Here is a 21,376-nt window from a genome sequence, read left to right on the forward strand (position 1 = left end):
TGGGGGAAAGGAATTAAAAGTTCCTTCATTTCCAGTCCAGTATTCCTGTCCCCACGTTTTCCAGTGAAGTGAAGAGTTTTGAATCGTAAGCAGAACGTATGTTTTTGCTTCATGCACATAACCCGGGTTATTTTGGGGTTTTTTTGCTTATACAGAGCTGTCAGTTGCCTCTACACCACCCAAATAGAGGTTTGCATCAGAAGAATGTATTGCATGCTTGAAGCAAGATCGCCTGTAGGGTACTCCACGAGTTTATAATAACAAAGAACATTTGTTTAAAGAAAGTGGGAGGGAAAGCATGTGTTTAAATAGGGGGTTTATTTGCGCTAGATAGCAGGAATCCTGGTTGGTTGTGGTGCTCCGAGCGGAGGCAAAGCGGTACCCAGAGCAGGCGTGTGATGGTGGTCGTTTTCGTCGATGAAAGGCGAGTGGTTAAGATGGTGGTTTGAGCGGTGTTTAGAACGACGCCATGATGGCAGAGTGACGGTTGAGGCTGAAGTAGATAGCATGCGAGCAAAGATAGGCAATGGATGTTAGTTTTGTGGTGTGGAGGTAATTGTCGGCTTGTGGTGGTGGTGTGGTTTTAAAGTGTGGTTGAAAGTGGTGGTTGAGGCGGCATCGTTGAAAGTGGCATGGTGGTTGAGTTCCGGTGCGTGATTTGAAAGGGGTTTTGGCGGCATATGCTAATGAGGTGGCTCACGGTTTGAATGTAGTGTTGAATTAAAAGAGAAAAATGGGGAGAAAGTGGGGGGGGGAGACTAACTAATCCCACACAGTGCATATCCCCTTTGTTACCCACTAAACAAAGGGAACAGACTATCTGGAACACTTAGTAGAAAAAGAATATACTTCGGGATCTGCTGAATGGTGGGTGTGACATTGCTGAGGGAAGTGACGGTTCGTAGAACCGTAACAATATTTTAGGGATTGTAATGGGATTTAAAAATTTTCAAGTGCATTTGAGGGCGATTCCGCATATGTCGTATGGGACATTTGGACACCACTTTCCAGCCTGTTGGCCATATAACTATGGAATATCTGTTTTGTGGAAATAACATAGTACAACCACAAAGAAATAGAAATCAATGGACAACTCGAGTGATCAGTCATTTTTTTGTGAAATAGGTGAAAATTGCAGCATGTCATACAGTTTGAAGAACAACCGTTTCTGAAAAAAACAAGTTTAGACTCAAAACTCTGTGTTGCACATTAAAATTTTATTGAAAGTCATTTCAAACTTTAACCTGGATACTAAAAGAGAGTTAGATATAACTGAACTGTCAAAAGCATTTTTAATGAACTAGAAGGGTACTTGGTGAAGCACAAACCTCCACCACGCAATGCCTGATCCAGTCGAACATATCAAGCCCAATAAACTTTTGAAATATCATGCCAAATATCATTTTTGGCCCCATTTCTCAATGATGAAAAATCACTTTCGGCCTTATCGCCTTTATCAAATCAATTTGTCCTATACCAAAATCGAATCAATTTGTCCTTGTCGCACACTCAACCTGTCCACCAAGTTTTGTCCAAATCCGTTTACAACTTTTTGAGATATCCTGATATTATTGGTTTATCCCAATCTCAATGGTAAAGAATCACTGAAAAAAATTGTTTGCTGATCTGTATTTGGATCTTCACCAAATTTGAATCGCTTCGTCTTCATCCCACACACAACGTGTCCACTAAGTTTTGTCTAAATCCGTCCACAACGTTTTGAGATATCCTGTACACAAACAGACAGACAGGGGTGAAAGCATAACCTTCCACTTTCGGTGGCGGAGGAAATGAGTGAACAAGATAAACATTTCTGCGAAAAATGTCGTACAGGACATCCAAAATGTGTCATATGGGAGGGACATCTGAAAAATGTCAAATTTTGTACTTTAACAATGGTCAAAACAGTTTGTCTGAAATATGATGGAATCAATCAAAAAACATGGAAAGTAATCGATGTAATAAAAAGGGATATCTTGCTATCTTTCGTTTTTGGGGAGAAAGTGAAAAAAGTAACCTTGGTATGACTTTTACTTCCTCTAGATAGTCAAGTTCACTCACGTTTTCGGCGCACCGGCATGAGCAGACACAACGACAATGTGTAACATGTATCGCGGACAGCCCGATCTTGTGCAGGGGATGATCTGAGGATCTCACCAAACTCTCCGATCAGTAGTAGCGACCGGCGGTGTGTACAAAGGCCAGGGACTTGAGCAACGTGAACTAATGACTCGCGCTTACTGGGAATTCCTCTTTCGTGGGACACTCTTAAGCCCCAGTCCCCATCACGGATGGGTCTTAGCGCTTTACCCGAGCCTGTCGGCGAAGGGCAAGGTACACACTGGCCCGTCCAGTGTAGCACACATGTGGACCCGGAGATTGAAGGACATCACGGACCTGTTATTGCTCCATCTCGCACGGCTTGCAGCCGTCGTCCCTCTAAGAAGTTAGTCCGCCAGCCACACTGTGTCTTAGAGTTAGTCTACAAAGCTGTGGGCTTGCAGGGTGTGTCACAGAACTAGTTAGCTTGTCAGAGTCTCGCTCGTTATCAGCCTCAACCAGATGGATCACTCCACTAACTAGGAACGGCCATGCACCACCACCCACAGAATCATGACTTTGATTACTGACTTCCTTCATTGATACTGTCAGACCCCTTGTGTTGTCGGACCCCATGGAATCGCGGGTCATAAAGAGTGACCTGCTTCCACACTCGTGTTTTTGTTTTAATATATTTTTTATTTTGTTATTTTTTAACACTTCAGCGCTGGTCTCCAATATCCACTGCCGCTGATATTAATTCAGCCGAGGAATTCTTCCACAGAAAAATGCTCTCTTATGCACAGATTCATCCCATCTTGTCTTCAATTATATCTTACTTATCCTCTTGCTCTTGGTTCTCTGAATCCTGTGGTAAGGCTGTTGCTTTAAAAGAACTTCCATTCTCCTCCTGAAAGGCAAATTCGACTGAAGGCAACCTCAGATCATTCCACAAAGCCTGCAACAAGTGTGTGTCTACCCTCAGGAGAGCCAGAAAACAACATCTGCCCAATCTCAAGAATAAGCTTTCAAACTTGTCCCCCTCCTAAAACCTGGTGGCACCTTGTCAAGTTGGTCTCTGGTATGTGCTCCCCTTCCATCACTCTGCTCACTTATAATGGCACCACAGCCGACTGCTCGTGAGAACGCCAAATGCCTCAATTCTGTGTTTTCTTCAAAATCTTGGGTCCCTAACCCCTCCCTCTCTGTACCCATCCTTCCAGTCATACCCAATTGCTACTGAATTCAGTGTCTTTTGCACCTGAAAAGGGGGAAGTTTTTCTGGCAACCCTTGACTCTGACTCTGCAACTGGACCAGAAGGCATCAGCTCACGTGTCCTGAAAACCTTCTTTTCAGCTATTGCGCTTCCTCTTTCTATGATTTACCATACGTCGTCTTCCATCTGCTTGGAAATCGGCCAACATCACAGCATTACATAAAAAGGTGCAAAAATGGATGTTCTTAACTACAGCCCGACTACCTTGCTTTCAATCATCAGCAGGGTCATGGAATCCATCTTCGCAATTGACATAAAATCATTCCTTTTCTCCAGCAGCCTCATCTCGGATTATTAATTGAGATTCAGACCTGGTCACTCCACCTTGGCATGCTGCTTTTATTCTCCCAACAATGGTGAAGGCCCTCAATATAAGACATGAGATCAGGGCCGTCTTGCTGGACATAGCTCGAGCTTTTTATGCAGTCTGGCATCCTGCCTTGCTCTCTCCATACTGTCTGCTTGTGGAATCCAAGGCCAACTCCACTCTTTGATTACTGACTTCCTCCACTCTCATAGACAGTGTGTGGTTCTCAACAGAACCCTTTCATCTCCTCTCCCTGTCAAGGCTGGAGTACCCCAAGGCAGTGTTCTTGGCCCCATATCATTCCTAATCTTCATCATTGATCTCACTGACTCTGAAAATCCTCTTTATCTCTTTGCTGATGACTCCACACTCTGCTAGGACATCTCTCATCCTTCTAATGATGTTGAGTAATCGACTGATTATCTGGGCAGTTGGGAAATCAGTCGATTGCTTATAAATTAAGGTTATGACGTAAAATAATAGACTTTTGTAAGTACTTACTCGTACTGTGTGTGTGTGTGTGTGTGTGTGTGTGTGTGTGTGTGTGTGTGTGTGTGTGTGTGTGTGTGTGTGTGTGTGTGTGTGTGTGTGTGTGTGTGTGTGTGTGTGTTGTTAAGTCTGGCTTCCTTCTTGGATCTACGGTGCAGTAATTGGTCTTTATTTTGATTCTGACAGACAGGCAGCAGTCTCTTCCCTCTCCTCAGACCTTGACAAAGTGGTCAAACACAATTTTGCTTATGTGTCCATATTGTCCACCCTTTGCATTCTCCCTCACCCTTCCTCGTTACCTGCATCCCTTGTTTGTTCGTCTCCGTCTACTTTCTCTCTCCGCCCTGCTGTTGGGAGTTTTCCCCTTTCTCCTGCTGTTCCCTTTGTTATGTTGTCTTGATTTGTTCTGTCATCGCTCTTCCAAGAGCCAAGACCATGTAATAAAATCAAAAAAACAATGCCCGACATTTGCGGCATTTTTCAGGAACGTATTCCCCGTGAATGCCGGGGTCCGACGGTATATTCAAAATATGAAAACGTGTCAACTTGAACGTAAGTGCACTTGTACATACATACGTACATACATACATACATACTGTAAATACATACATACTGTACATACATACCTAGTTACTGTGCATACATACATACTGTACATACATGCATACATACTGTACATACATATATACATACATACTGTGCAGACATACATACATACATACATACATACTGTGTATACATACATACATACTGTGCATACATACATACATACATACATACATACATACATACATACATACATACATACATATGCGCATACATACATACTGTGCATACATGCATACTTTGATACTGTGCAGACATACATACATACATACTGTGCATACATACATACATACATACTGTGCATACATACATACATACATACATACATACTGTGCATACACACATACATACATACATACATACATACATACATACTGTGCATACATACATACATACATACATACATACTGTGCATACATACATACATACTGTGCATACACACATACATACATACATACATACATACATACATATGCGCATACATGCATACATATGCGCATACATGCATACATATGCGCATACATACATACTGTGCATACATGCATACTTTGATACTGTGCATACATACATACATACTGTGCATACATACATACTGTGCATACATACATACATACTGTGCATACATACATACATACATACATACATACATACATACATACTGTGCATACATACATACATACATACATACATACATACATACATACAGACATACATGTACATGAACATTTTTCTTAATGATGAAATGGAAGTTAAAACAAGTCAACCAACTGATTACACTACTAAATAATATTATGGGGGCAATGGGCTACCTGGATTTGTCCCATTTTGTCATAATAACCTTGCATCATCGAAAAAAAATTATGATGAAATTTAAGAAAATTGGTTGGAATGGAGGTTCGGCCAGGGTGAGGTGAATAAAGAAGTTTATTTCTGCAATCTTGAAATTCCTTTGACTGGTAAGCTGTAAGCATCCACAGTTTGTGAGGTTGAATGGTATAAATTAAAATTGGTGACAGCAACCCCAGGGAAGGGCATATCAGTTGGCTCATTCTACCTGGTTTGGCACTGCAGCAGGCCTTTAAAGTCTCAAGAAACTAATGAGTGTTAGCCAGGAAGGTCAATTGGACTTCAGATTGTGTGCGGCTGCCATATTTCGTGAGAGTACCACAGATGGCAGATACTTCACAAATGGCAACAACAATAGATTGTTGTCAGGAAATGCTCAGATTGTTGTCAGGAACTGAAAATGCTTATTTGTATGATTAGTGTATTGTACAGAATGAAATGTACAGTATTTTGATTTAAAATGAACGATACTTTTGTGAGGAAGGTGTTTTAAATGGGCTCATATGCTCGCTGAAGCTGTGCTTGCTTTCCATTAATACAATGAAAAGGTAAATACATTTAATATCTACATCTTATTCTCATACTTTAATCTTCCACTACCTTTAGAGGTTGAGTTCATCATGCCAGATAATGATGGTGAAAATGAGAGCCCGACATCCAATCACAATGCAAACTACGAGCCTCCCAACTCGCCGGATGCTGAGCAGGACACGCGTCCGCACAGCATCGCGACCGATAACGTCTCCATGGAGTTCCAGCAGGATGGGTACGTGTCCCCTCCACCTCCTGCTTGCTGTGCTTGTTATAATGAATGTGGTGTGGCAGCTTCGACCTCTATGGCCCAATGTGCAAAATAACCACCTTGTTTACTTGTGATCCTCATCTTCCGGTGTTGATTTGTTAATCAGGTGAAACATCAGATTGAATTTCTCCACCAAAGAAAGGAGAGCCTTTAAATTAAAGGGGTGTTGAAGTAGCATAGTATGAATAATAATGATAGGTTTTCTAGCACGTTTATAGGTAGTATTTGTATAATTATAGTCATTTATTTTTATTATGATTACGCTGAACATTTACAAACTCCTTTGTGTAATTAACACATCGTGTTCGTTTTAGGCTGGTAGGATAGTCTAGAGCAGTGGTTCCCAACGTTTTTTGTTTTTTGTCCATGACCCAAAATTTGAAATTGCATTTGCCTTGTGACCCAAATTATACCGGTACTTATTTGATTCCGGTACCTATGATAAAAAATGTCAGAGAAAACACTTTTGATGTGAACCCCTCCTCAAAAACTGGGATTTTGAGGGGGGGGGTTCAAGTTTGTGTCACGACCCTTGGTTTGGGAACCTGTGGTCTTGAGATACGCACACTCACCTCTTAGCTGTCTAACCTGGGTTTGAATCCTGATTCGGCCATAAACTCTCAACGTGGTGTTTCACAGGCAGGGTGAGGCATCAATGTGTGCACCATCCCTTGGATCGATATTAAGCCAGGTGTCCTGTCTGCCGACATTAGTTGGTGTACATTAAGGCTTCCACGGTGTCCTTCGTAAAGAGTAGGCGAGTTATGGTCACCTTCCTGAACGAATTACAAATTCCTTCCCCAATTGACTGTGGCAAGGCAACGGCAAACCACCCAGTATAACCAGTGACAATAAACTGCATCGTTAGCACCGACGCTCTGTAACAGGGTATGGTGCATCTCATCACCTCGTGTTGGTTTACATCCCGTTGTTTTTGTTATTATTGATGTTTTAGTATATGTTCCCAAGTACTTGACTGATATATTTAATTCAACATTTGTTTGCAGCCACTTTGTGGGTTTTTTAATTTGTTCATATGCTGCCATTGGCTGCTTGGCTGCATCATTTTCGGATGTGCCACTGATGCAATGCCTTCATTACCAAGAAGTTGGTACTCATTTTGCCGACCTCGGAAGGATGAGTCGACCCTACCTGGTGTTAAGTCAACGGCATGCAGGGAGCATTAACTCAAGACCCTGGGATCTTAAGCCAGCCACCTTAACCGTTAAGCCAACACCTGGCCTCGCTTTGTTGGTGTTGCCTTGAGAGCAGTTAATGGAGGTCTCGCATCTCTTTTCATGTTCGTGTGACTTTGACGTTGCTCAGACAAATAGGATGCAAATATATGTACGAGCATATATGAGTCACAATGTTAAAATGGAAGGCACTGTTTCATCTCGCAATCCATCGTCTTTTATTCATGTCTGTGCTTTATTAGTTCCCTACCGGTTTCACCGGAAGGTTGAACGAAAATCTTTCAAAAATGCTTTCTCTTGAGCCACTTCATCAATCGACGTGAAACTTCACAATTACGATGACTGTGGAATATATGTTTTGAATTTCAACCTGATCGGACGCATGGTTCTGCAGGCAGAATTATTTAATATTTTGAATCTGGGTTCAGGGATTTAAATCAAACTTGGTCGAAGTGTGTTTAAAGATGTCATAATGTGGACGGAGTCAAATCTAGCGACGTAGCAATCTCGAAGAGTGCCCTTCTAGTTTCCCATACTCCTCACCATATTCAACTGAAACTTGGTACATGGCTTTATTATGATAAGTTACACAATAAGTTCAAGGTTCAGGGCATTTCGTCATCTTTTCAGTGATGCCTTTTTAGACTTAGAAAATATCACACATTATATATGGGTGAGTGTTCAGCTGCCCTGACTCCACCCCGCTGCTTTACACCCATTGCGAGACAACTATCCTGACTCCACCCCAATAAAATCATGCGCCGCCACTGCATGAAGCAGCACAGATCGGCAGACCTCAGGCGTTAGGCCTGGGTGTTAGTCCATGGCCCAGTGCAATGGGAATTATCCCAGGCATATAACCATGATGTATAATTAGCCCCCGTTGGACTTAGTCCGAAACGGGGGCTCATGGATTTGGTCTCGATTTTCGTGTGTGTGTGTGTGTGTGTGTGTGTGTGTGTGTGTGTGTGTGTGTGTGTGTGTGTGCGCGTGCGCGCGCGCGCATCCGCAACCATTTCTCAGACACAGCTGAACCGATTTTGAAAGACACAGCTGAACTGAACACAGTGAAAGTTCCGATTTTGTTCAAACTTGGCACAAGCATAGTCCATGATGGCATACATATGTCCCTCACTTTATTTTGCGATCTGATGAAAGGTGGTCGATTGGTAGGCTGGTGGCCAATTTAGTTATACATAAATCTGGGCAAGCCCTTTTAACTCCATACAGCAAAATTATTAAAACAACAGGGGCTATGACATTTTATGTCTTTTTTTTTACTTGTTATATACTCGCAGAGTACCCACTCTACGTGTGATCTTTTTCCAAGAATGCAGTTAGTTCTTCTGACGCATATCTTTACTTGGGTGGTGTTTCAGCAACTTACAGCTCTGTATCGGCAAAAATTCCCCAAAACCCCAGGTTACGTACATGAAGCAAAAACACATACCTTCTGTTTATTATTCAAAACACCTGACTGCACTGGAAAACATTAGGAGAGGACTACTGTACTGTAAATGGTGGAGACTTGTAATACACTCCCATACTTGGTGGCGGCGCTACTCGATACACATTTACATTGAGAATTTGCATACCACCCCTCACCCCCACCCTCCACCCCCTTCCAAGACACTGGCAAAGATAAAAACACCCCTATAAATTAATTGGTGGGCATGATTGATCCTATGAAGCAAGTCTGGATGTAATTGGCTCAGAACTGCAGGAGGAGTTGCCTGACAAACAAACCCACAAACAAGCACGCACACAAACACCGGTCTGTGAACTACAGTAAGGTTGCACGTAATCCGTGCACATGTTTTTACCCGATGTATGCACATTGGGTTATTTTCATTATTTTTTTAAATTATTTTTGTCACCGAACGCACCATTATACACTGCCCAAATAAACAAACATTTATTGGGATCGGTGGGGGACATGTATTGCAAAGCAAATGTCGCTCCCATTTTATTTTGACTTGGCCTGTGTAAGAAATGCACCGACAAAGCTGGAACTCATCCTAAATAAACAAGTTTGGCTTTTGCTCCAGATAAAGTTGCCAACTTCTTGTTTTCTTCAGCGGTGGTGTAAGCAAAGTTATACAAAGTGTTTGTTAAATGTATTTATTTGCAGCCTTATTGGGCTGAAATATCATGTAAGAAGTCAAGACGTCAAAAAGCCTCCCTCCCCGATTAACATTTCTAAGTTTTCTCCTCTCTTTCTGACATGCCAGCCTGAGGAAAATACAAAGGTATTCTGTCTGAATTCTTCCATTTTCTTCTGTGTCTCTCTCAGTTTTTAAAGCCAATTTTACTGTCTATTGCCTTGATATCCCTTTTTCCTTCTCCTTTTGTGCCATTCATATTTGTCAAAACTAATTGTTTTTTTCTGGAAATGTGCCTGCTCATAGATATCAAAACTCAGGGGGTGAAATGCCATGTGGAACACAAAATGGGACGATTATAAAACTGGAAGAAAATACCATGCAGAGGTGCCCACCTTGGAGGAGTCCCATGTGAAAGAGGGAACAGGGTCTCACTCGGTGAAGTAAAGCTCAGAAGTACAAGTCTGAGAGACCATGAGATGGTGGTTGGTAGAAGTCTTGGTGGTGTGGTCGATAGAATCCCAGGGTGGTGGATAGAATCCGAGAGGGAAAAGCTCAAAATTATATGCTGGGGATGATTTCGCAAGTGGTAGAAGTTTGGCAAGATAAATGAATGGAGGTTCGGATCATCTTTCAACTTGGTAAGGGAAGCTAGGAAAGGGTTTCTGGTAGAACTTGTGAAATCTGGAGGAATAGGACTTTGGCAGAGATTTGGGGGCAGGAAGGTCAACACCAGAATCCATCTGGTAAAACATTGCAAAGTCACCAATCTGCTTGTGGCAAGTGTGAAGCATACGCTGAGACTACTTGGCTTCCCATCGTGAGATGCTCGTAACATGGAGGGTTTTAGATTTTGCAGCCTCGAGGGAGGAAAGATGGCAAGCAGCAGCCGCATGAGTCCATGGGGAAGCCATATTTCATGACCTGTTGGATGAGATCTTGCATACTGTTATACATTGAGAATTGCATTTGATAACCTTAGTCCTGCAGCGAATTTGGAGGTGGTGAGAGGGCATCTTGAAGATGTGATCTGCCTAAGAGTGGTTTTCGATCATCGTGTAAGCTCATGAGTTTCAGAGAGCATATCTTTCCCAAAGGGTGACCGCAAAAATGAGTTGTGGGATTTCATATCCATTGTTTATGGAAGGATAAATTGAGAATATTTGGTTCTTGAGATTGGCAAAGAGGGATGTTGCGGCACCCTGTCTGACCTTGGCCTGAGGGAGTATCCTGCACAGCATGGAGTCATCTGAAAAGTGATGTAATGAATTTTCCATTGATTAAGGGAGGTCTTTGATGTTGATCAATAAAATTGGTCCTAGAACGCTGCATGTAGGCAACCTGCAAGCGTACAGGAAATGTGATCACCTGGAGTTGAGGGAGCCCTTGGATACCTTTAATGGACATTGTGGAAATCAGGTTTGGGTGTTGAAAAGGAATCTATCCATTGTTAACAATGAAGAAGCATCTCCAAGTTGGAATGATCAGAGCAGAGCTGAAACTGATATTCACAAGACTTCTAAAAGAGATGTGTCTTTACATTTAAGGTTTGTTCCAACAATCAATTCCTTTACCATGCTTATGGAGGGAGTGAACGTTCATTCATGGTTTATAGTCGAGGGTGAGTTTTGACATCGATCTGATCAATTGGAATAGTAATGGTGGTTTTCCATGTTTCAGGCAGTCAAGAGGTAAACATTGTATTTTTATGCCTCCCTAGTTATGATGTGCGTGCATGCGTGCGTGCGCTCGTGTCTGTCTGTGTAGTAAATTTTCATCACTTGTGAACTATTGAAAGAATTTTGATCAAACTCAGTTCAAGTATGTGTTATGATGCAAAGATGAACTGATTCAGTTTTGGGTTCAAAAGGCACAGGTCTCTGGTCATGTGACCTTTAAATGAAAATATTTGTTTCCACAATCATTTGTTCCCATTAAGTGCTGCCTTTTGGCTGGTGGTTGCATCATTGGTTAGGGGCACAGCAATGCCGCCCCTATTACCAGTACATTGGTGCTCATTTTGCCGACCTCAGAAGGATGACAAGCTGATTCAACCCCATGGTGTTAATTCAGCAGCAAACAGACATGAAAACTCAGGACCCGAGGATCCCAAGCCACCTCCCTAACCACGAAGCCAACACCAGGCTACAATAACTTGTGAACCACAGATACAAGTTTCATCCAAACTTGGTACAAGTATGGACCTCGACACAAAGATGTCCAACTCATTCAATTTTGAATTCAACAAGTCAACGGTCATGCACCCTTTGTAAATCACTTTGCAGATCATAGTGAGAAGCGAGTGTGAGATGTTGATCTTCTCGAGTGAGAAGCATCTGATGTTTTCTCTCTTCGACTTATCTCTCTCCTCTCTCAGACTGTCTCGTATTACCTTTAATTTTTCATGTGACCTTTGATTCGAGATCAAACATAACAGTGGGTTGACATCTGACGCAGATGGAGGCATTTCCATCGAGGTGTTCACGTCAAATTCACCTTTCTAGTTTTCCTCAAGGTTCCATCGCTATTGCGGTTATTGTTCACCACACATTCTGTGATTTCCCCCAGAAACCCACGAGGATTTTCCTCTCGCATACCACCTGCATGCAGAGAATCGTAATGCATGTTTCATAATGAGGAAAACATTCAAATATGGCAATTTCTCCCTTTAGGTGATCCCTTTTCAAGTTGGTTTGAGCAGAAACTGTTTGCATGTCTATCACCACCTTCCAATCCAAGTTTCTGTTTATCACATTCTTGTGTAAATTTCATTGTGATTCTTTACAGGGTGGTTTAGTTGGTGACACACTTCTAGCTGTAAATTTTCCATGGGATTATCGGCTCGATGACACATGCGAGTCAGAGTAACATGGACTTTGTTAAGAGGAGTGATTTGATTGAATGTTGAGGGACGCAAGATTGAGTGTTCAGTTTAGGTTCCATCACAATCGTCAGGTATTTGGGTGTGATGAGTTTAATTGTCAAATAGAATCCATTTGAGGAAGCAAACATCCATCCTGTATTACCAACCACCAATGCAAACTATCTCTTCTTCCGTGATGATTGAAATTGTCCTCGTTGTGGTTGATTGCGAGTTGGCTGTACGACTTCCCTTCAGGGTAACTGGTGCACAGGCCTTCTGTGAGTGAGTGCATCAGAGCCAATTGGTGAACTTCACAAACGGTATCTCTGCATATGGTATGTCCCAAGTCCTTGGCCTGGTTACAACTAGCTTTCTTTTCATGTTATCCTTTTCCTCCTCCATCTCCACTTGTACCTTATCTGACCATGTAATTGTGAAAGTTTGAATCTCTCTCCCTGTAGTTCACCACCTTAGTGCTTCAACTTGCTCAGGCCAACTATCAGGGACTACAAGCTGCCATCTCTAAATATACTGGTCTTCAATCCCCTCTCTGCCTGGCGTTGCCTTAATGGCAAGAGTGGTGGGCTTGGGATCCAAGGGTCCTGAGTTCAAATCCTGCTTGGCTATTGAATTAATACCAAGTGGGGTTGACTCAGCCTGTCATCCTTCGGAAGTCGGCAAAATGAGTACCAGTGTACTGGTATCCTATGTCGGCGAGCGACCTGTGCAGGATTGTGCCCAATAGCCCAGGAGACTGCTTAGGCAGCACCAATGCTCTGCACAGAGTATGGTCCCAAAGGATGGATGGAAACTCCTCTGCACCTGATGTTCACTCTACCTGTGATTGCTTTCACAAAAGGGTGTTGTATTTCATGTACAGGGTTTTTACCCAATCTTTACTGCAGCTATCCTACCCATCCTCTCCACCTTGGTGCACTGAGTGTTGTAACGCAGTAGCAATCAATTAGCTTGCTGTCGGAATATGGAAGTTGAGCCTCTGACTAATATTAAGTTGCTTCCCAAAGGCAACAAAAATCTTGAGCAAAGTAGAAAAAATACAAAAAGTGAATCTCAAGGCTGAGATTGCCAACCTGTCTCCTTCCCCCAAAGAACTGGTGGTACCTTGTGGAGTGTTCGGCATAAGCTTCCCCCCCACCCCCCATCAACATAAAAGGTTTAGGGGGTTGTAGTTGTAGTTGTCGTTGGAGTATTATGTCTCGAGTGAGATGTGTGGGCACCAATTGTGGGGGCACCAGGCACAAGGAACCCTTCCTGGGCTGTCAATTTGACAAACTATTGCTTAACCAAGCTGTCGTGTGTTGCAGAAGTGTGATGTCAATTCCAACAAGCCTTTTAATTAATGGCTGTATTTAAATGGCTTCTAATTGCAATGAATGTCATGCTCGTGTTTGTGAGTGACTGTAAGTTTTTCTGTATCTTCAAACACCTCCATCCTTTTGTATGCATTGTAATGGTATGGTACTGTATTGCGCTTTTCTCTGTCATTCCGAAACCCTCCCACTCCCCATCCTTCATCTTAAACCAATTTTTAATACATCCCTTTCCTTGTTTATTCTTTTATTCAAATGGAACTTCACTTCTACAGCATGGGTGTGCGCGTAATGGACACTGACTGGGTGGCCCGTCGGGGGACCTTAGGCCCACCTCGTCGAACATCGTCTTCATCTTCAGCATTTGTTCCCTCGCCTGGTGCTGGTGGAAGCTCCTCCCCGGATGTTTCGCTGGAATCGCCTCTCACACCAGGCCTTACGCCACCTCCACCGACCGGCCCCAACACTCCAATCACGCCGTTGCTCAGCAGTGGCGGCACATCGTCTGTTGCTCGCCCACTCACCGAAGAACCTCAAAGGTGAACCACATTGGTGTAGGTGCTGCAGCCATTGTGGTGGGTCTTGAGTCATGCATGTAAATGGTGCTCAGTAGCTTTTTGCATCTAGATCAAGACCAATTGGTTCCTTTGATGTTGTCACTCTGGTTATGCTTCGTTGTGTAGGGTGTTGCAGCAAATTATATGAATGTTAAAGTTTAAATTCGAGCATCTCTTACAAAATTGGTCGAATCGATTTAAGCATGCAGTTTGTGAGGGGTTTGAGGAGAGATAGAGTTGTGAAAGTGTAAGATGAGATGTGTTGGGAGTGGGATGTTTTGGAGGAGTGGAAAGTATGTGATGTATGAGATGAGTCGGGAGTGTGGGATATAATCTTTTCTCTAATCTCCAGAAACTATTCAGGTATTTTGAAATTCAGCACCATCAGTCCTTTTAATCTTTTGTTTTTTTCCCCCGAAAATGTTTTTTAATCTTTCTCTCTCGACCTCGTACACGTCTATCGCTACAAAGCTTTTTTAAAATGCTAATCTTGACATGTTCACTTGTTAGCTCGTTGCTATTATATCACTTTCCTATCCACTACCCCACCGTGCCACGCAAACAGCACTCCATGGCCATACTGTCATCGCCGCTCACCATTCCCTGCTCCACCAGCATATGGCTCTCTTACCTATGACATCAACTCCAACCCAAGGCCGAGCTCCATCGCCCTTCCGTCCACTGGTGGGGGGACACTCGGCAAGCGAGCAGTCGGGGGACCTCAGATCCCTGGTCACACACTGCCCACCTCTCTTCATGGGTTACGATCCACAACTTTGACCCAGCTGCAATATGCATGCCCACGGGATGGGCAGCAGTATAGGTAATGTTAGGGTCTATCGAAGATCACACGGCCCATCGTCTCATTCCTGCATTGCATGCGCTTCTCTTTCTGGTCAACATACTGGATGTCCAATCACGGAACATTGCCATTTACTAACGCTGTTGGCACCATGCCGGTGTTTTAAAGGAGATCACATAACTCTCATGAGGAAAGGCATGCGTTAAGTAGTAGGTATGAGAACTTCTGCTTCCTTGTTCTGCTCTTTATGCATGTTTCATCTGCTGCATGTGCATTGTTGCCTTGTACTCATCCAAGTACAATGGCACAATTCGACCCCCAGCCGACCCCCGACCTACAGTGACGCATGCAACCCACAGCCTAATCGAAATCTGTTTTCTCCTTTAATGTATCTCAGTCAAATGATTGCATGTTACTCTATCACATGATTATCAACAGTGCTCTGATTGTTTGCTCCTTGTCACATTGCCTTGTCGTGGAGGGTTTGCCTTTCTCTTCGATCTGTCGACATCGTCGTGTGATGAGGATATTTCCATGCCCCTCATTTTCACCTCCTCAATTGTGTGCTTTCATGGTGGTTTGCGTAAACGTTCTTAATTCTTAATCTTGTGCTGACAAGGGTGGCTCGAACGAAAATGTTTTACCTTGAATGCCACAGGTTGTTTTCACTACAGGTCATCTTAAGTGACTCTCCAATGGGAGACGGTTTTGTCGATGAACGTGTTTGGTGACCGGTTTATCTGCAGGAGAAAGCGAGCTTTTTCAACAGTTAAATGATTGGCAAAAGGTTTTCTCTCGTCAAAACTCAAGTGCACTTGTTACGGTGTTCCATGAGACCGTACCCCGGTGTCTTGTGATTGGAAATGTGTTGAAACCTCTCGTCACATTTCATCACCCCTCGGCAACACTCCAGTGGGTAGAAATATTGACCACAAGGGATTATCCAAACATAATGCAGACATTGGGGAGGGTGTGAGCAGAGGAAGAGGGTTGAGTCAAACATTCGGCCATGTAAGGTGCACATAATTTTTAGATGGCCTCTAAAGAGAAATGATTGTGCATTTGTTGAAAAATTAAAATAAAAAAGACTATTTTATCATCCCTCTGGTTTTTATTAAAATTCTTCCCATGTATGACTGTTAATGGCATTAATTTTGTCTTTGCATTATCTAGTTAATTGTTTTGATGGGGGATTAGATTAATTTGCATTCAACTTGAATGAGAAGGTGGGAAAACTTCTTTCATTGGACACAAACATTTCACCCTTTTCCCACCCACAGTACACAGAGACCCCTTAGCAAGGAAGTGACCGTAGCGCGAAGCAACACCATGCCTTCGTCTGCCAACGTTCCAGATCTTCCGGTCTATACTGGTCCCAGCCCTGGTATAGGCCACAAGAGTAAGTATCATTGTCTCACTTAAGGATATATTTGTAACCACAGTACCAGCAATTACTAGATGACCAATTCTAGGCCTAACCCTTTTGCCATACTGGAGATGTAAGAGGTAGGTATTGTTATGAAGAAGTGGGGAGAGGGGCAGGGTGGGTCCTTAGCTAGAATGTAGTTAGAATAGTATGGACCGTATGTTCAAGTACGTAAGATTTACCTTTGTATTGGGTATTTGTCAGAGGTGATTTGTGTGGTAAAACTTGTACCGAGGAGGTGATGATTACAAATCATAGAGCAGAATTGGGTAAGGTTGCATTGTGTAAAACCTCCTGTGCAGGACAGGCAAGGTGGAGGACTTGGGCACAAAGACACACAGAAGGCGCATCTCGCTTATAAAGGAATCGTCATGGACTGTTTGGCTAGAAGACAATAGGCCATGGCGTGATAGTAAATTGTGGATCCTGGAAAGGGTTGAAACATTTTTAAAACAAGCCACTCCACAGGGCAGGATGTCCTGAAATATCCGCCGACACCAGTAGGTGGCCAATTCATGGCCAGAGGGTGCTCCCAGAAACACATGCCCCAAATAAATCCTGGAGTTCAATTGTGTGGACAAGCCTGGGTGCAAATGAAGCCATTTTTGGCTCCAGAGTCTGGTGGGGCAGGGCGACTCCTCAGGGTGGCGTCTGCGTGCCAATTACAACACTCGGAAATGCCGACAGGCCCTTTTGATCCATTTTCTAGCCCCTTCACCCAGGCTCTATAGCGATGGTGGCAGAGAGCCAAGAGCAGATCTGAATCACTCACTAAGCCCGAGTAGAGTGCCAGTCACTGAGCGAGAGCAACACGCAACACTGACCGAGCCAAAATAGCAGCACGAGTCACCAAGCCCGATCCAAGCAAGCATTTACCAAGGAGTTGTCGGGTCATCAGCGCTTGGCTTCCACTGCGTTCCGCAGCCAATACTCATTCCATTAACATGTACAGATTCTCTCGCACACCACGTTAAGTTATCCTGTCTCATCACTGCAGATGCAAATCACTAAAAGAGCAATTACAAATACACATTCCTGCACTCCTCTTCTGTCTCACATTTGTACCCCATTTGCACCTCCCACTCATGCACCATAGACACCCCCAGTTTTCTTGACTCCTCCCCACTCCTGAGCGACTGGGAAGCGTAGGTCTGTCGGCCACACCAGGTATTAAACAAGCTCGTAAACCCCTCAACTGCGTCTCCTCTTTCTTGCTCTAATTTCTTTGGGTGTATGTCGGATGGCACCTGTAATGGTCACGTCAGATAATAATGTGTAAGTTCTTTATGTTGGTTTAGCTCCACCTTGTTTTGATTTTGTACATCATTGCATTTCTTTTGCCACACCCCATAAACCCGTGCTTTCCCTGCTGTGCATTTTATTGAATAAAACCCTTGTGATTATTGCTGCACATACATTTCCATGCCCTTACAAATATATTGCTTATGCTATAAATGTACCCAATCCATTTCTTCTTTTCCTTCATTGGTCCAGCATGGTCCATACGTTAGTTTAGTCTGGAAGTTCTACCCCATTAATTTGCTCTTGTTAGCCAGCACACACTCGCTATCGCTCGGCAGTAATCCAGGTGTGCACTGAGGGCATGAGACCCCAATTGGTTTGGCCGTCCACAGGAAAGGTATCACATGAGGTAGTGTAACCCTGCCAGGATTGGCAGTGCCAATCGGCATTCATGGTTGCTTACCAACCCGCTAGTGCTCCGAGTTATCTGTGTCTGACGGCCTCAGGACCAGGCGTTGGAGAGGGATCTGAGTGCTTCCCCTCGTGGCAAGCCTCGAACCCTGAGTCTGTGTGTGTGTGTGTGTGTGTGTGTGTGTGTGTGTGTGTGTGTGTGTGTGTGTGTGTGTGTGTATGTGTGTATGTGTGTATGTAGATGTGTATGTATGTATGTATGTATGTATGTATGTATGTATGTATGTATGTATGTATGTATGTATGTATATATATATATATATATATATATATATATATATATATCCTGGTGTTGGTGCAGTGGTTCGGGCAGCAGCTTGGGATCCAAAAGGTCCTGAGTTCAAGCCCCGTTGGGCCACTGAATTAATACACCAGGGGGTTGACTGAGCCTGTCATCCTTCCGAGGTCGGCGAACTGAGTACCAGTGTACTGGGCCGGTGTATACCCTGGTTAAAATAGGTGTACCATATCCCTATGTTGTAAGAGGCGACCAGGGTTGCGTCAGGAAGGGCATCCGGCGTAAAACATGTACCAAATCACTATGCGGATCATACGGATGATCCGCTGTGGCGACCTCTAACGGGAGCAGCCGAAAGAAGACGAAGAAGAAGAAGAAGAAGAAGAAGAAGAAGATATATATATATATATATATATATATATATATATATATATATATATATATATATATATATATATATATATATATATTGGTACGGATCTGGAAACCATAAGCATTCAACATACAGATGTCCCAAAAGTCAGTTATGTCGTTAAGTATGTGTGTAGTCAGATCCCTTTCCTTTTGTCGAGTGGGAGAATCAAAGCCGTGCATTGCGATTTCTTTTTGTTAGGTTATTAAATCTTTACATCCAACGAACAACCAACAACCATTTCATTCCCCATCACGATCCACTACCCACCCGCTGTCTACAAGCACTCTGACTTGCCAAGGCAGGGTCTTGCGGCCGTTCCTTGCCGCTTCCACCAACGTTCCTTCCACGCACGTTGTAACTCTTGCACGATGGCCTGTGCAGCATTGATACTGTTACTCGTCAAGTATGAACCCACATGGAACACTGGCTGGGGTTTCCTGGCAGGGGCCGTTGCAGCGTTGATACTGTTACTTGTCAAGTGTGGGCCCATGTGGAGGAGTGGCTGGGGTTTCCCGGTAGGGGCCAAGGCCCCGCCCCGGAAAGGTAGGCCGTAGGACCTGTCCAATCAGAGGCGGACTGCGAGGTGTGTCCACCAAGGCCCCTTCCCGCTGAGGGAGATCGATAAATTCCCAAGCACTCTCTGAGGTAGGTGGTGTTTTTGAGGTTTTGGAGGGTCTTTTTGGGGTCTTGGAGAGTCTTTTAAAAGTAATTTTAAAGAGTTTTTGGTGGGCGTCGAGGCGGTGAACGTGTCTCTGCTGGCCCTTTATGAGGAAGGGGAGAGCGACCCCGACCCCCTCCGTTGACCCCGGACATTCGCAACCCGAGCTCCACCACGAACCTCGAGTCCCACACGTGCGACTGGGGACCAAACCAGCGCCCATTGTGAGGTGCCGCATCGCGGAGCATGCCCTTCCTCCGACGGTCAGGTACACCACCGAACTCTGGCCCCCAGCTTCTCTCTCCATGGCTGTGGGGGTCCATTAAAGACTCTGGGTTTCTTTTCATTTGTGTGTGTGTCTGCGTGTGGGCCCGTCTTTAAGTAGAACTGAATAAGTGTTTTTGGATCATTGTAAATACTTCTTGCATATTCGCGCTGTCTTGCTTTGTGTCTCCATTTACTGGAAATAAAACTTGTTAGAAATGTTCCCAGTTCGTTTCTGTCGCTTCTTGAATTGGTCCAGCATGGTTCGGATCTGAGTTTAGGCAGGGTTTTATCCCTGATAATTATCCGTTCATTCCAGCCGGCACGGCTTTGGCAGTTTCCACTCGGCTACACCCGAACGTGAGTTGGTAGTCGGTAGTTGGAACTCTACTGCAGTCAGTAGAGTGACCCGGTTCGAGCAAGATGTGCCGAGGGCATGGTTTTCCCGGTAAACAAAATCGCGTAGTTAATTAGGTAAATTGGTTATAGACAAATAGACCCTACGCTACGCGGTTGAGATATTGGCGACCAGGGTCGGTTAAACGACCTGCCAGCTCGCGGAGTTATCCGAGCGACGGCCTACAATTCCGTGGAGTTTGGTGGGAGATGACGCAAGCTTTCCCCACCGAGTGGTCATTCTCGCCACCTACCCCCAGCCCACAACAATATATATATATATATATATATATATATATATATATATATATATATATATATATATATATATATATATATATATATATTGTTGTGGTTACCAAATTCGCAAACCACCATTCAGGACCCTTAGGTGAGATATCTCCGTAAGTATATGTGTAGTTAGGCCCAAACCCGTTGTCTAGTGGGAATAAATGTTATTCATGCGTGCTGCGACTCTTCAGGATAGCCGTTTTTCTTTTACTATCTTTATTTTGGACCAACCGCCATTGTTACCACCACCAACCACAACATCAACCACCCACCGCGGCGCCGCTTCACGTCACACCTCGCAACCGTCGCATCGCCACCGTTCTTGCGCCGCTTGTGGGTACCGGTGTTGGACTCGTGCAGGGCGCGCGCCGAACAGCGTGTACAAAACCACGGATTTTCCACTTCAAAAACGGATCAAAAACGACACACGCCCACTTTTGTTCCGTCCAATCGGTGAGCGAGGGGCGATTTGGCCCCGCCTCCAGGGCGTTGGAGGGCGATCGCTATATGCAAATTTATGGATCAAAAAGCATTCACGCCCACTTTTTCTCGGGCCAATGGGGAGCGAGGTGAAAGGTCGAAGGCAGGGGGTCAAAGATGAGAGAGCGAAGCCACGGGGCTTATATAAGCGACCGCGTTCGTCAGTAGAGCAGAGTTAAGACTTCGCAGTCGGTGGAGTTGGGAAGAAGAAGCAAGAAGGAGTTGGTCGTCGTCGTGTGCGTTGGAGTCGGAGCGAAGGGGACGGTGCTGTGGAGAG

General features: G+C 44.0%; 1 protein-coding gene across 7 annotated transcripts in view; it reads left to right on the top strand.

Moving 5' to 3' along the window:
* The window catches only part of LOC147022459 (rho GTPase-activating protein 44-like), a 151,578-nt gene that overhangs the window by 110,070 nt on the left and 20,132 nt on the right, over nt 1-21,376 (top strand). For 3 of the 7 annotated variants that reach the window (XM_085893359.1, XM_085893360.1, XM_085893363.1), the window contains 5 exons: nt 6,172-6,331; nt 9,795-9,812; nt 14,135-14,398; nt 14,982-15,239; nt 16,499-16,617. In XM_085893359.1, the coding sequence (XP_085749485.1) occupies nt 6,172-6,331; nt 9,795-9,812; nt 14,135-14,398; nt 14,982-15,239; nt 16,499-16,617 (819 nt within the window). The remainder of the gene's footprint in view (nt 1-6,171; nt 6,332-9,794; nt 9,813-14,134; nt 14,399-14,981; nt 15,240-16,498; nt 16,618-21,376) is intronic. The other 4 variants (XM_085893362.1, XM_085893361.1, XM_085893364.1 and 1 more) reach the window with 3 other exon arrangements.

The sequence above is a fragment of the Eptatretus burgeri genome, chromosome 8, assembly GCF_056783735.1.
Source record: "Eptatretus burgeri isolate ZD-2024b chromosome 8, Ebu_testis_v1, whole genome shotgun sequence".
In the NCBI taxonomy this organism is placed as follows: Eukaryota; Metazoa; Chordata; class Myxini; order Myxiniformes; family Myxinidae; genus Eptatretus; species Eptatretus burgeri.